General features: G+C 47.0%; 1 protein-coding gene and 1 long non-coding RNA gene across 2 annotated transcripts in view; both read left to right on the top strand.

The window, feature by feature from the left end:
- The first annotated feature begins 12,242 nt into the window (after positions 1-12,242).
- Positions 12,243-15,410, top strand: LOC122938050. Its single transcript, XR_006389968.1, has 3 exons — positions 12,243-12,304; positions 12,814-12,938; positions 15,367-15,410. It is a non-coding gene; the product is annotated as an uncharacterized LOC122938050 (long non-coding RNA).
- Positions 15,411-15,672: 262 nt separating this feature from the next.
- LOC122930606 (gastrula zinc finger protein XlCGF71.1-like) overlaps positions 15,673-16,336 on the top strand; it is a gene marked incomplete at its 3' end in the record, with an annotated part of 7,759 nt that continues 7,095 nt past the window's right edge. Inside the window, exon 1 of the mRNA XM_044284110.1 lies at positions 15,673-15,763. Coding sequence (XP_044140045.1) covers positions 15,673-15,763 — 91 coding nt within the window. The remainder of the gene's footprint in view (positions 15,764-16,336) is intronic.

The following is a 16,336-nucleotide window of genomic DNA, read 5'->3' on the forward strand; positions in this document are numbered from 1 at the left end:
GCTGTCTATAGGGTGTCTGTGTATCATCTCTGACCATCTCCAATCTGCCTACTGTATTCTTCTCTGTCTTGACACTGTGCCTCATCATGTGACACCTGTACCAACCACCAGTACATTGCTTTGTCTTATCTGCTGACGCACGGTCGCTCCTTCACTGCACTTCCTTTGGACTACAAGCTGACGTCACCACTGGCCTAGTCCCTCCCTTCTCCTTTCCATGCTCCGCTCAATGAGATGCATTTGAGCCTCACCTCTTAGATCTCCGTCTCCAACATATCTTCCTCAAGAACAGCAGGTAAATTTGTTCTTCTGAGGTGTAGCTCCTTAAATGGAACCTGTCACCTGGATTTTTTTGTATAGAGCTGAGGACATGGGTTGCTAGATGGCCGCTAGCACATCCGCAATACCCAGTCCCCATAGCTCTGTGTGCTTTTATTGTGTAAAGAAACCGATTTGACACATATGCAAATTAACCTGAGATGAGTCCTGTCCCTGAGATGATCCAGAGCTTGAAAATATGACTCTTCTCTGGTCAGACAAGTAAGATATTACTCTTTTATGTTATTTGCATAAAAGGTGGGAAGTACAAAAATGCATAATACTTATTGAATTCGTCTGCAAATGAAATTAAAAGTGTAATTTATATGTTTAGGGTAACACAATGAACATTTAAAAAAAAACGCTCAGTGAGGGTAGCATAGTAGAGTTGACAGGTTCCCTTTAAGGCATTTTCTATTATTTTGATTCCTTCAGATGCATTATGACGAGACTGGTATTAAAGACACAGGAGGCTATATACATGGCAAGGTACCCGAAGCTTCACAGGCTTATATGTACAGCACATAGCTAAGTAACAACAGAGCCGTCTGCATGAGATGGGGCAGAACAGGAACTGAACAGTCAGGTCGATTAAGGGATCCTTCACCTGCCTCAGCAGTGCCTTATATGATTTGTGCCCAATAAATTTGAGCCCCGTCAAACAATCTAGTAGTAGAGCCATCTGAGTGCTGGGCTCTGCAATACTTCAATTTCAGCAGTGGTAGGACTATCAAGGTTGTTTCAAGATTATGTGTTCTACCAGTTTGTAACTCCAAAAATTAGAAGTATTTCAGTAAAGATTTTTACTTTCTATCACACTGCAGAAATACATGATGAAATATCTCTTTTCCAGTTGTGGGATTGTGAGTTTCCCACTACTTTATGGTCATCAAGTTTGTGAAGCAACAAAAACAGCGTCTTATGGGTGAAGAAGTCATTTTCTCTATTCATAACCATCAAACTCAAGTAGAAGCTCCTTTATGAATGAAGAGGAAACTGAAACACACAAGACCAGTTTGACAAACGTGTGTGGTCGGGTGAACACGATCCATTTGAAGGCTGTATTTCCCAGACCAAATACTGTTCGTCTGATAAGTCCTTATGATGCTGGGAGTTCTTGTCAGAGGAGCGGTGTTTGGTCCGGGAAATACTGCCGACGAACAGTGTGTTTCCACTAGTCCAAACATGCTGATGTCAAGGTGGCCTAAGACACATTGTAAGTCAGATAATCAGTGTCCATCACGTGACACATCTGTGAAACTGAAGGGATTGGATCAGGGATGCCAAACCTGCGGCCCTCTAACTAACTGTGCAAAACTGCAACTCTCAGCATGCACTGATAGCTGTAGGATGTCCAAGCACGATGGAAGTTGTAGTTTTACAACAGCTGGAGGGCCGCAGGTTGGGCATCCCTGGATTAGATAACTCACAAATGCAGCCACCTTTGAAAAGTTTACCTTTACTTCAATTCACATCATCTACCTTTATAAATGGCTATACAATGTATTACACAGTGGCCAGGACAAAGGCCACCTAGGGTGACAACTTTTTGGTTTATTCTGCTGTTCAGTGTGATTATAGAGATATCAAGTGATGTTACCACTCCTGCACCTTGCTACTGTCTTTATTGGTCTGACCTCATGTCATCTTATGTATTTATTTCCAGGTCTCTCAACACTGTGCATTTATAATAATGCTATGTAACTGTTTATAACATGTAATATGCCTGGTTCACCAGCAGATGGCAGCAAATATGTCAGAGCTGTACTTAGATAGAATGGAACCTTCCATACCATTCTAACCCCCCCCCCCCTCTGTGGAGTAGTGGGCTAGTCCCACTTCCTGCAGGAAGAGTGGGGACCAGTTCTAGTTAGTCTAGCTTAGGCTACTTTCACACTAGCGTTCGATCGGATCCGTTCTGAACGGATCCGATCATAATAATGCAGACGGAGGCTCCGTTCAGAACGGATCCGTCTGCATTATATTGTCAAAAAAAAGTTAAGTGTGAAATTAGCCTGAGCAGATCCGTCCAGACTTTTACATTGAAAGTCAATGGGGGACGGATCCGCTTGAAATTGCACCATATTGTGGCATCTTCAAACGGATCCGTCCCCATTGACTTACATTGTAAGTCTGTACGGATCCGCACGCCTCCGCACGGCCAGGCGGACACCCGAATGCTGCAAGCAGCGTTCAGGTGTCCGCCTGCTGAGCGGAGCGGAGGCTGAACGCCGCCAGACTGATGCAGTCTGAGCGGATCCGCATCCATTCAGACTGCATCAGGGCTGGACGGAAGCGTTCGGGTCTGCTCGTGAGCCCCTTAAAACGGAGCTCACGAGCGGACAGCCGAACGCTAGTGTGAAACTAGCCTTACACCCAGCTAGGGGAAGGATGTGCAGGGGCATTTCTCTGCTGGATGTGCCCACGCCAGTCAAAGCAGCTTAAAGGGGTCCTGCACTTTGTTTTAACTGATGATCGGCGGGAGTCCGACACCCGGGTCCCCCGCCGATCATCTGTTAGAGAAGGCAGCGGCACTCCAGCAGCGCTGCGGCCTTCTCACTGTTTACCGCTGGCCCAGTGACGTCACGACTAGTATCAACTAGCATGGGCGGGGCTAGTGAACAGCGCTAAGCCCCGCCCACACTAGTTGATACGAGTCGTGACGTCACTGGGTCAGCGGTAAACAGTGAGAAGGCCGCAGCGCTGCTGGAGTGCCGCTGCCTTCTCATACAGCTGATCGGCGGGGTCCCGGGTGTCGGAACCCCGCCGATCAGATGCTGATGATCTATCCAGAGGATCAGTTACAACAAATTTCAGAACCCCTTTAAGCTCTGCTGACCATGGAGGCCAAAGCTTGAAGCCCCAGGAGCCAGGAGGAAAGTTCCCTGGCATAACCTAGAGTCAGACTACAAAATGAAGTGCAGCATACAGAAGAAGCTGAGTGATACAGCAGCCTGTCAGTACAGCAGAGTCAGAGAGAAACTGATAAAGCAGAGTGGAGTTTGCCTGCTGGAACCAAGACAAAGCCTGCACACCGTTTTGAAGTAACGTTCATTCAAGTAAAGTTGCCATTGAACTTCATCTCAAGGTCTGGACTCAAGGTATTCTTTTATTCCTCAATTATTCCCCCTTTTTATTGCTTCGGAGGCAAAGCCTGGGGTCCAGCGGTATCCAGGTAGGAGCACTGTGACACACACAAAGAGACATTTTAGGCCCACTCGGCATTTCCTACACCTGCGACGCGTGTTATATAAAGGCCGCCCGTTGCATACACACTGTTCAAAAAAATAAAGGGAACACTAAAATAGCACATCTTAGATCTCCATGATTGAAATACTTCAGTTACAAATCTTAATTCATTACACAGTGGAATGCGTTGAGAACAATAAAACTGTTAGTTAAGAATGAGGAATTAAGAGCACTAAAAGAGTTATGCCTGGAATAAATTTAGACTCAATGAGTCGGTTTCGGTATCACCAATTAAAACATGCATTTGAAGCTACACAAAATAGGGAATATTATATTACAGTAAAACATGAATTTATAGATTTTTTGTTATTAACGCACGACAACCAGGGTCGCTATTTCTCAAGTGTATAGAATAATAAGGAAGGGGTTGGGTAAAATAGTAAAGTAGGATTAAACACATTAGAATGGGGTAATATATATAAAAATATAAAAAGGGCAACGATTTCTAGCAATTTTAGGATAATCTACTTTAATATTATCCATAGAATATATATGACTCAATTATTGCTAAGTAAGATTTACAAAGAACGAAAATCAAACTGTTGGAAATGTAGAGAAGAGGCTGCCGACTATATGCATATGATATGGAGCTGTTAAAAAATGCTATCCTATTGGAGAGAGGTTTTTGGTGTCCTAAGTGTTTAGTGTAGAGTCTTTAGTATCCCTCCCACTTAAACCGGAAGTGGCTGTCCTGGGTAGTATCCCATTCTCAATCAGGGAAAAAAGTTAAAAAAGGGTCTGGATAAGAGGCCTTATGGCGGCAAGAGTTATTATCGCAAGAGTGTGGGGTTCCAAAAGAGCATCCGATATTATCGAGTGGAAAAATCTATTGGTCAAGATCGAGAGGTTTGAGGAATATGCAATAAGTAGTACAATCATTCGCTGATGGGCGCTGCCGTTGCCTGGCTGGGGGTGGGGTGGTGGGGGAGGAGAGAGAGAGATAAAAATAATGTATACCCCTTAGGGGGGATCGTTTACGGTGCCTACCGAGACAACCATCACGGGGTGGGGGGATTGGGGGGTGGTTGATTTAAGGTGGGGGATAAGTCAATTTGAATAGACAATGAGAAATCAGCAAAAGTAGTGTGGAGCTTAGTGGGGGGATTGGTAATCCCCCAAAACAGAACAGACTATTTACCATTTCTGTACTGTTTTTGTTTATAGTGATTTATAACTTATTATAATGACTGCCTTGGTAGATTGTGTATTGATGAACTCAGATTCTGTATTGTCAAACTTCATTTTAATGTTGTATTATGAAAGGAATAAAAAATAAAATATAAAAGAAAATTTAAAAAAAATAAAGGGAACACTAAAATACCATCTATCTTAGATCTCCATGATTGAAATATTTCAGTTACAAATCCTAATTCATTACACAGTGGAATGCGTTGAGAACAATAAAACAGAAAAATTATCAATGTAAATCAAAATTAATATCACATTGGGGGTCTGGATTTGGAATGATACTCAAAATCAAAGTGGAAAATCAAATTTCAGGTTGATCCAACTTCAGTGGAAATACTTCAAGACAAGGAAATGAGAATTAGTAGTGTGTGTGGCCTCCACGTGCTTTTATGACCTTCTTACAACGCCTGGGAATGCTCCTGATCAAGCGGGGGAAGTTCTCTGGAGGGATCTCCTCCCAGACCTGGAATAAAGCATTAGTCAACTCCTGGACAGTCTGTGGTGCAACATGGCATTGGTGGATGAAACGAGACATGACGTCCCAGGTGTGCTCGATTAGATTCAGGTCTGGATAACGGGCAGGCCAGTCCATAGCATCAATGCCTTCATCATGCAGGAACTGCTAACACACTATAGCCACATGAGGCCTAGCATTGTCATGCATCAGAAGGAACCCAGAGCCCAATGCACCTGCATATGGTCTCACACTGGGTGTGAGGATCTATCTCATCACGGTACCTAATGGCAGTCAGGGTACCTCTGGCTAGCACATAGAGGGCTGTGCAGCCCTCCAAAGAAATGCCTCCCCACACCAAATCGGTCATGCTCGAGGATGTTACAGGCAGTAGAACGTTCTCCACGGCATCTCCAGACTCTGTCACGTCTGTCACATGTGCTCAGTGCGAACCTGATCTCATCCGTGAAGACCACAGGGCGCCAATGTCGTATCTGCCAATCTTGGTGTTCTCTGGCAAATAGCAATTGCCCTGCACGGTGTTAGGCTGTAAGAACAACACCGACTTGTGGACAGTTTGGGCAGACACATGGATATTAGAGGCCTGCTGGAGGTCATTTTGCAGGCCTCTGGCACTGCTCCTCCTTGCACAAAGGAGGAGGTAGCGGTCCTGCTGCTGTATTTATTCCCTCCTACAGCCCCCTCCACATCTCCTGGTGTACTGGCCAGTCTCCTGGTATCTGCTCTATGCTCTGGACACTGTGCTGACAGACACAGCTAACCTTCTTGCCACAGCTCACATTGATGTGCCATCCTGGATGAGCAATATAAAAATTAAAAATTAAAATAAAATAGGGTTAGGTGGTCTCTTGGACCTTAGCGTGTCTCTGCAGCCTCTCTGACAAGTATTACTAAAACTAAGTCTTTATTATAAATGCATTAAAACACATATACACTTCTTGGGACCAATTATTATTATTATTATTATTATTATTTATTATTTAAGCGCCATTCATTCCATAGCGCTGCACATATGATAAGCGGTATACATACATAACACAGACAATTGTACTAATCATAAACAAGATGAGTTACAAACTGGTACAGAAGGAGAGAGGGCCCTGCCCGTGAGGGCTTACAATCTACATGGTATGGGAGAAGGACACAGTAGGTGCGGGTTGAGTTGGTCATGGCGGTATAGAGGCAGCAGGGTCACTGGTTGTAGGCTTGTCTGAAGAGGTGGGTTTTCAGGTTTCTTTTGAAGGATTCCACTGTAGGTGAGAGTCTGATATGTTGGGGTAGCGAGTTCCAGAGTATGGGGGATGCACGGGAGAAATCTTGGAGTCGATTGTGGGAAGAGGCGATAAGAGGAGAGGAGAGAAGGAGGTCTTGTGAGGATCGGAGAGTGCGTGTGGGGATGTATCGGGAAAGTAGCTCAGAGATGTAGGGAGGGGACAGGTTATGGACGGCCTTGTATGTGTTTGTCAGTACTTTGAAGTGGATTCGTTGGGCAATGGGGAGCCAGTGAAGGGATTGGCAGAGGGGAGAGGCAGAGGAGTAATAAGGTGAGAGGTGGATTAGTCGGGCAGCGGATTTGAGGATAGATTGGAGGGGTGCGAGGGTGCTAGATGGAAGGCCACAGAGGAGAATGTTGCAGTAGTCTAGGCGGGAGATAATGAGGGCATGTACGAGCATTTTCGCAGATTCGAAGTTAAGGAAAGCACGGATGCGGGAGATGTTTTTGAGTTGGAGGCGGCAGGTGGTGGAAAGGGCTTGGATGTGCGGTCGGAAGGAAAGGGCAGAATCTAAGGTCACTCCAAGGCAGCGGGCTTTTTTGACTGGGGATAATGTGCAGCCATTGATCGTGATAGATAGGTCTGTTGGGGGGGGTTGAACAAGATGGGGGAAAGATTATGAATTCTGTCTTATCCATGTTAAGTTTAAGAAAGCGAGAGGCGAAGAAGGATGATATAGAAGATAGACATTGTGGGATTCTTGATAGTAAGGTGGTGATGTCTGGACCAGAAAAGTAGATTTGTGTGTCATCAGCATAGGAGTTATACTGAAAGCCATGGGACTCTATGAGCTGTCCCAGGCCAAAAGTGTAGATTGAGAAGAGCAGGGGTCCTAGGACAGAGCCTTGCGGGACACCAACAGAGAGGGCATGAGACGAGGAGGTGGTGCGGGAGTGGGAGACGCTAAACGTCCGGTCTGTGAGGTATGATGTGAACCAGGAGAGAGCCAGGTCAGTGATGCCAAGAGATGAGAGAGTTTGCAACAGAAGGGTGTGGTCAACAGTGTCGAAGGCAGAGGACAGGTCAAGGAGAAGGAGGACAGAGTATTGTTTCTTGGTTTTGGCTGTCAGTAGGTCATTGGTGACTTTGGTAAGGGCAGTCTCGGTCGAGTGGTGGGTTCGGAAGCCGGATTGTAGGCGGTCAAAGAGGGAGCAAGAGGAGAGGTGGGAGGACAGTTCAGAATGGACATGTTGTTCAAGTAACTTTGAGGCATACGGAAGAAGTGATATGGGGCGATAACTGGACAAGGAAGATGGGTCAAGTGAAGGCTTTTTGAGGATGGGTGTAATGGTAGCATGTTTAAAAGCAGAGGGGAAGACACCAGAGTTTAGTGATAGATTGAAGAGATGAGTTAGGACTGGGATAAGCACTGGGGTGAGGTTAGGGATGAGGTGGGATGGGATCGGGTCAAGTGCACAGGTGGTGAGATGTGATCTGGAGAGTAGAGTGGAGAGTTTTTCTTCTGTAATGGTGGAGAAGCAGGTTTTAGGGGGAGAGGACCGAGCAGTTGTGTAGAGGGTCTGTGGGGACTGTGTAGTAAAGCTTTCTCTGATGTGGACTATCTTTTGTTTGAAATATTTGGCAAAGTCCTCAGCTGAGAAGAGAGGAGAGGGTGGGGGATGGAGAAGGGAGTTAAAAGTGCTAAAAAGTTGTTTAGGGCTGTGTGACAGGGAAGATATGAGAGATGAGAAGTAGGCCTGTTTTGCATCAGCGAGTGAGGATTTGAATATGAGAAGGAATTGCTTGTATGCAGTGAGATGATCTATAGAAGGGGATTTTTTCCATCGTCGCTCAGCAGCCCTGGAAGCTTGTCTGAGTTTCTTGGTCAGGTTGGTGTGCCAGGGTTGTCTGTTGATTTTCCGGATTTTGTTGTGTGTGAGGGGGGCAACAGTGTCCAGAGCTGTACTTATTGTGGTGTTGTATAGGGTGGTAGCAGCTTCTGGGTCTTGGAGGCAACAGATGGTAGAGAGTGGGAGAAGAGAGTCAGAAAGCAAGCGAAAGTCGAGATGTTTAAGGTTCCTGCGGGGGTGTGCTGGTGTGTGGACCGGGGGGGGCTACAGAAGAGACCAGTGAAGAGAAGGTGAGTAGGTTGTGGTCGGATAGGGGGAGAGGCGAGTTAGAAAGGTTAGATAGGGAGCAAAAGCGGGTAAAGATCAGATCCAGAGTGTGACCATCTCTGTGAGTGGGAGCTGAGGACCACTGTGATAGGCCGAAGGAGGAAGAGAGCGACAGGAGTTTAGAGGCGGCCGAGTGGCAGGTGTCAATAGGGATGTTGAAGTCACCCATGATGATAGTGGGGATGTCGGCAGAAAGAAAGTGTAGTAGCCAGGTGTTGAAGTGGTCAAGAAAGATGGTGGCTGGGCCTGGAGGGCGGTAAATGACAGCTACTTGAAGGTTGGAGGGAGAGTAGATGCGAACAGAGTGTACTTCAAATGAGGTGAGCGTAATGGAGGGTGGCAGTGGAGTTGGGCTGTAGGAGCAGGTGTCTGATAGAATACCAACTCCTCCACCATGTTTGCAGCCGGGGCGGGGGGTGTGAGTGAATTGAAATCCACTATAAGAGACCAATTAGTCTTAAACTAATTGGTAGCATATTAGTTTAAACTCTCAGGAATGGGTTAGGTCCGGGATATGATATCTTATACTTGTATGTAGTGCACATGTCAATCCATGTTGACCCTAAAGGGGTAACTGCTCTCTAAGATTCTCGAGCTTCTTAGATTAGGATTCCCTATCTACCCTTCCTGACCTAAAAATTGAAGAGCCTGTATCCCTACATGTTTCGCCGAACGATTCGGCGTCTTCAGGGGATACTACACGGGTTCTAAGTTGGGGGCAGGGTCAGGGCTTTTAAACCCTCGGTTTAATTCGGGATTTGTCATCAGCCAATCGCAATCGCCTTGGGGTGGACCTCCATAAGTGCCCACCAATGTATTAGGCTGTCTCGACATGCATCATGCCTACGTCAGCTAGGATGTCCTCCTGTTGGGCCATGATCCACTTACATGATCATCCGTCGCCCATGACATTACTGGGAGTGCGCCGCGCATGCTCAGTTCCGGCGCTCGAATCGGCAATCGATTCTTCTCTTCCGCGCATGCGCCGTGCTCACTTATCTCCCAAACCTGTTTATATTCCACGGCGCATGCGCCGGCTGACTGCCCCTCATTCGCTGTGTTATTGTACTGCGCATGCGGTTTCACCCCACATACACGGGACCCCCAGAGAAGTAACACGGCCCCCCAGGTAAGTGATATCTACATGGCTGCTTCCTCCAGCTATTTTTGATGCATCTATGATATGGGCCCATTTTGGATGCACCCCTGCCCCCTATGTTTTCAAGGGGAATAGACTATACTTGTCCCTTTTATTATGTTATTTAGGATTACATTCATTACACTCTTATGGGGTTTATAAGGACGCCGGTTTAATTCGGTTTTCAAGAATGAAGCGAAGGTAAAACCTTCATTAAGCCCATTTGGGGCTAGTGAGTGGAGACGATATATCCATCTCGTCTCCTCTTGTTGTAGCCTGCGGTCCACGCTGCCCTGCCTAGGAGAACTCTGCATCTTTTGTATCCCCCATATCTTCAGACCATTGGTTTTGCCATCGTGACATCTCTGTAGATGTCTAGACAGAGGTGTCTCTTCACTTGTGTTGAGAATGCTGAAATGTTTGGAGAGCGTCCTCCTCAATTCCTGAATAGTTTTTCCAATATACAGTTTGTCACACTCGCATTGTATACAGTACACTACCCCAGTACTTTTGCAGTTTATGAATTCACAAATTTTGTATGTTTGCCCATCTTGTGGGTTGATAAACTCTCTTTTACGAGTCATGAATTTACAAAAACTGCATGCTCCACGTGGGTAGGATCCTGTGGTTTTGAGCCATGTACCCTTGCTCCTAGGTGTTCTCTGAAAATGACTCCGGACCAGCATTTCTTTTAGATTGGGGCCTCGTCTATATGTATTGCTTGGATTTTTTGGAAGTATCTGTCTAAGATCTTTATCCGTCTTCAGGATATGCCAGTGTCTTTTGAGAACCTCGTATATCTTTTTATTTTGCACATCAAATGTGCCTATACATCTCACCACTTTATCTTCTTCTGCTTTTCTCTTGGTCAGCAGTTCCTCTCTATCAGCATTGATTGCTCTATTATACGCTCGGTGAAGGACCTTCTTGGGGTAGCCCCTCATTCGAAATCTAGAGTACAGAGTGTTACTCTCTTTATGGAAGGCCTCATCATTTGAACAGTTACGTCGGGCCCTCAAATACTGACCTACGGGAATGCCTCTCTTTAAGGGTAATGGGTGATGGCTTTGCCAATGTAAGAAGCTATTTGATGCCGTAGGTTTTCTGTAGATCTCGGTTTTAATTCCTCCTTCCCCATCCAATATCAATTTTAAGTCTAGAAAGCTGATGCTCTCCAATTGGATCTCCGGGGTAAAAATAAGGCCTAGTTGATTATTATTCAACTTGTCTGTGAATTCTGTGAACTCAGTGACCGCGCCATCCCAAAAAATTAAAATGTCGTCTATATAACGACCCCAGAATAAAATTAAATCCGTGTACTGTGTATTCTCTTCTGTGAAGACATGTTGATCTTCCCACCACCCAAGGAGCAGGTTAGCGAAGCTTGGTGCGCAAAGCGTCCCCATTGCTGTGCCATGTGTCTGCAAATAATACGTGCCATCAAACATAAAATAATTGTGAGTGAGTAAAAAACGTAGGAGGTCAGTAACAAAATCATTGTGATTGTAGAAATGTGTCCCTTTAGTGCACAAATAGTGTTTTACCGCTCGTATCCCCTTTTCGTCTTCTATACTTGTGTACAAGGCCTCGACATCGAGTGTTGGGGCCTACTTGAATATCCTTCAATTTTCTTACCATGTCCATTTTATCTTTTATATAGGATGGGAGGATTTTGACAAAGGGCCATATAAATAGGTCCACATATGTGCTGATTCCGTCGTTTCCGGACACGATGAGTCTGCCCGGTATAGGATCCCGTTTTTTGTGCACCTTCGGTAACGCGTAAAAGGTAGCAATCGTGGGGTGTGCATTAAATAAGATATATATATTTATTTAACAGAAAATATGGCCATGATATCTCCCTACCCCCACACTGCGCAGGCGCGGAGATCGGATGGATGTTCTGGAGTTAGCCGCGCTTGCGCACTGGGCCGTAATATTTCCCTACTGGGGCTCTCTGGCGCATGCGCTGGAACACTGCAGCGGAACTCCGCTGTGAGATTTTTCCCTAAACGTTTGCGCATGCGCAGAACGTCAAAACTCAGGAACGCCTCCTCACGTCATTAGCGGTGCGACCGGAAGTTAGGAGGTAGGGAAATCTCACGAAGTAGCGGACCAAACCTTCATCTCTACAAGCTCTTCACCGCTTCTTCTCCTCTCCACAGCTGAGCTCCGCCCCCTGCACTGATCACATGACAGTGACATCACCCCAGGTCCTTCCCAATCACTTATCTGATGCACAGCTGAGCTCCGCCCCCTGCACTAATCACATGATGGTGACATCACCACAGGTCCTTCCCAATCACTTATTTGCTGCACAGCTGAGCTCCGCCCCCTGCACTAATCACATGACAGTGACATCACCCCCAGGTCCTTCCCAATCACTTATCTGCTCCACAGCTAAGCTCCGCCCCTCCACTAATCACATGACAGTGACGTCACCGCAGGTCCTTCAGCTCTGGCAGTGCAGCAGATACTGGGCAGGTCCTGGTCGGTAGTCAGGGCTCTTGTTCTCTCTGGTATCAGCCATTCCTCCAGCCTGCAGGTAAGATGAGCTGTGAGGAGACAGTGTGGTGGAGAGCTCAGACATGTCACCTCTGGAGATTCTCCTCCATTACACACAAGGAATCCTTCTCCGCTCCTCAGCTTAGTATGATGGGGGGAGTAGTAGTGGGGATAGTGGGGGTTGTCATCATTCTGTGCTGGATGGGAGAATCTTCTCCGTGTGAATGAGGGAAACACTTCCAGGAGCTTAGATACACTGCACTGCCAGGAGCTTAGATACACACTGCACTGCCATGAGCTTAGATACACCCTGCACTGCCAGGAGCTTAGATACACACTGCACTGCCAGGAGCTTAGATACACCCTGCACTGCCAGGAGCTTAGATACACACTGCACTGCCAGGAGCTTAGATACACCCGGAGCTCTGTTTTTTTCCATCAGTGCAGCTTTATGAGGGTCTGAGTTTTGCAGGATGAGTTGTACTTTTTCTCGGCCTTATTATCGGGGACATGGGACTCACTGATTAACCTTTATTCCTTTTTTTGGAGGGAGGATGAAGAAAACCAGCAATACGAGCCTTCTCCTGAATGAGCCACCAAGGATGGACAGGAAGGAGATCAGCAGAAGACTATTAGACCTCACCTTGGAGATCATCTCCCTGCTGAGCGGAGAGGTAAACTTTTCTAGATTTCTCTCCTCTTTATTGTATTCTGTAACAAGTCAGACATCGGGAAGGAGAATCCATCATAGGAAGTGATAGGAAGAGTCCAGGGTCCTGGAGAACGGCCTCCAGACCTTCCAAGTGACGGAGACCCTGAAGATCAGCCCCCAGTATGGTGAGTGATGTATCATGTGACCAGTGACCAATAGTCATGTTGTAGGAGCAGGGCTGGCCTTAGGTGTTCAGGTGCCCTGTGCGAGCTAATCTCGTGGCAAAACCCCCCCCCCCCCCCCCGGGTCACCTAAACATACACAAAGAGGAAAACAATCTTTGTAACAAACAGTTTTCTGTAATTACAGATAATTTAGGTGCAAGTGCAAACAAGTACAATCATACCCATAGCCAGTCTCCTGCCCCCCTTAATCATACCCTGTCACCTTTACCCAGTCCCCTGCCCTTCTTTAATCATACCTAGTGTCACCCTTACCCAGTCCCCTGCCCCCTTAATTAGACCCTGCCCCCCCTTAAATTAAGGGTGACAGACACTGGGTATGATAAAGGGGCAGGGGACTGGCTTTAGTTGACACTGGGTATGATTAAGGGGGGCAGGGTCTAATTGAGGAGGCAGGAGACTGGGTAAAGGTGACAGGGTATGATTAAGGGGGGCAGGGGACTGGCCATGGGTGACACTGGGTATGATTAAGGGCCTTAATCATACCCAGTGTCACCCATAGCCAGTCCCCGGCCCCCTTAATCATACCCTGTCACCTTTACACAGTCCCCTGCCCTTCTTAATCATACCCAGTGTCACTCTTACCCAGTCCGCTGCCCCCCTTAATCATACCCAGTGTCTGTCACTCTTATCCTTATCCAGTCCCCTGCCCCCAGGCCCCATTTAAAGAAAGATATTTGGTAAAAAAAAAAAAAAAAGAGTACCGCACATACCTGTTACATCCAGTGACGTCTCCAGTGATGTAGACTTTCCTCATCATCTTCATTCGGAGATAGGACCGCCATGATAACTTCTTTCAGCCGCGTCTCGTCTCTGCAGAGTTTCACAGAAATTTATGGGGATTTCTCACTTTACTATCATCCTCAGATAACAGATCTCCCCCGTAGTGCCCTTAACTATAATGCCCTCTGTATAATTATAATATATACTGGTCCCTTTATAATATTATTATTATTATTATTATTTCCTCCTCTGTATTATTATTAATATTATAATGGCCCCCTCTGTAGTATTATAGTAATAATTATGCCCCCACTTCAGCCCCTCCAGCATACAGTCCCATGTAAGATACAACCTTCCCCCTGCCTTCAGCCCCTCCAGCATACAGTCCCATGTAAGACACATTACTTCCCTGCCTTCAGCCCCTCAAGCATACAGTCCCATGTAAGGTAGATCACTCTCCTGCCTTCAGCCCCTCAAGCATACAGTCCTATGTAACACTCCCTCTCTTTGCCGTCTGCCTTCAGCCCCTCCAGCATACAGTCCCATGTAAGATACATCACACTCCTGCCTTCCAGTCCTTCTTGCACAGTCCCATGTACAATGCATCACTCATCCTGCCTTCAGCCCCTCCAGCATACAGTCCAATGTAAAATATATCACTCCCCCTGCCTTCAGCTCCTCCAGCATACAGTCCCATGTAAGATACAACTCCCCTCCAGCATACAGTCCCATGTAAGACACATCACTTCCCTGCCTTAGCCCCTCCAGCATACAGCCCTATGTAAAATAATATCACTTCCTGCCTTCAGCCTCTTCAGCATACAGTCCCATGTAAATAATATCACCCCAACTACCCTCTCTTCAGACCCCTCTAACATACAGTCTCCAGTAACAAAGATGATTCCTTCTCCCTTCAGCCCCTGCAAAAAGCCCCCCCAAGTAAAAATAACAGTCACTATTCTCCTCCATACTTACCTTCACACTCTGCTCCTGCTCTGTAGAATCTCCCGCACATCATTAGGCCACGCCCCCTGGGTGACGAGACTCCGCCTCTTCCCCTGACATCATACCTCCTAGGATCAACTACATTCTACACACTACTCTCGCTCTACTGCCTCATAGGCTTCAGGCCACTAGCCTGAAGCCTATGAGGAAGAACAGAGGGGACGGGAGCCATAGGCTCCCATGATCCTCATTTTAGTGTTTGCTGCCTGGCTCCCCCTGCAAATTTGCACCCAATCTCGGCTCAGGTCGGGCCGGCCGGCTGCTGTATCCTGTAGAGACCGACTGCAAGCTGTGTCGGCCGCCGGGCGCCCCTGTTGCCATGGCGCCCTGTGCGGCCGCACAGCTCGCACACCCCAAAGGCCGGCCCTGTGTAGGAGCCATGAGAAGGTAAGTAGGCACGTTGTACCCAGGAGGAAAGGGCCGGAGGAGAGCACATGGCCCCTGAAGGTTTATTCCCTAAGTGTCTCTCTCCATCCACAGGAGTACACAATAGTGAAGAAGACAATCGGGGACTGTGTGACTCCATCATCCATCTCCAGGAGTCGGGAGGGGACGGAGGCAGGACCCCTCACCCCATCACAGATGCCTCCACCTCAACCCCCTGATACATGAGCAGAAGATCCTAGACTCACCCCACAAGATGATGGAGGCTGCTGACTGGAGAGGTGACACTGCTGGGAATGCCTGGGAAAATTCTCCAGTAACAGCCTGGAGGGGTCTGGGTGATGGACGGTGTCATTGTGTGTCAGGTTCCTATAGGTGTCAGGATGTCCTGTCTATTTCTCCATGGAGGAGTGGGAGTATATTAGAAGGACACAAGGCTCTGTCCAAAGGAGGGCCATGATGGAGGAGCGTAACCAGCCTCTTATATCACAAGGTAAGAGCCGTCATGTGCAGTGTATACACGTGTGTGCAGTGACATGTAATGGAGGAGCACCAGCCTTATATCACAAGGTAAGAGCCGTCATGTGCAGTGTATACACGTGTGTGCAGTGACATGTAATGGAGGAGCACCAGCCTCTTATATCACAAGGTAAGAGCCGTCATGTGCAGTGTATACATGTGTGTGCAGTGACATGTAATGGAGGAGCACCAGCCTCTTATATCACAGGGTAAGAGCCGTCATGTGCAGTGTGTACACGTGTGTGCAGTGACATGTAATGGAGGAGCACCAGCCTCTTATATCACAAGGTAAGAGCCGTCATGTGCAGTGTACACGTGTGTGCAGTGACATGTAATGGAGGAGCACCAGCCTCTTATATCACAAGGTAAGAGTCCGTCATGTGCAGGTATACACGTGTGTGCAGTGACATGTAATGGAGGAGCACCAGCCTCTTATATCACAAGGTAAGAGCCGTCATGTTGCAGTTAACACGTGTGTGCAGTGACATGTAATGGAGGATCACCAGCCTCTTATTCACAGGGTAAGAGCCGTCATGTGCAGTGTATA

This window comes from Bufo gargarizans, chromosome 1 (assembly GCF_014858855.1).
Source record: "Bufo gargarizans isolate SCDJY-AF-19 chromosome 1, ASM1485885v1, whole genome shotgun sequence".
Taxonomy (NCBI): Eukaryota; Metazoa; Chordata; class Amphibia; order Anura; family Bufonidae; genus Bufo; species Bufo gargarizans.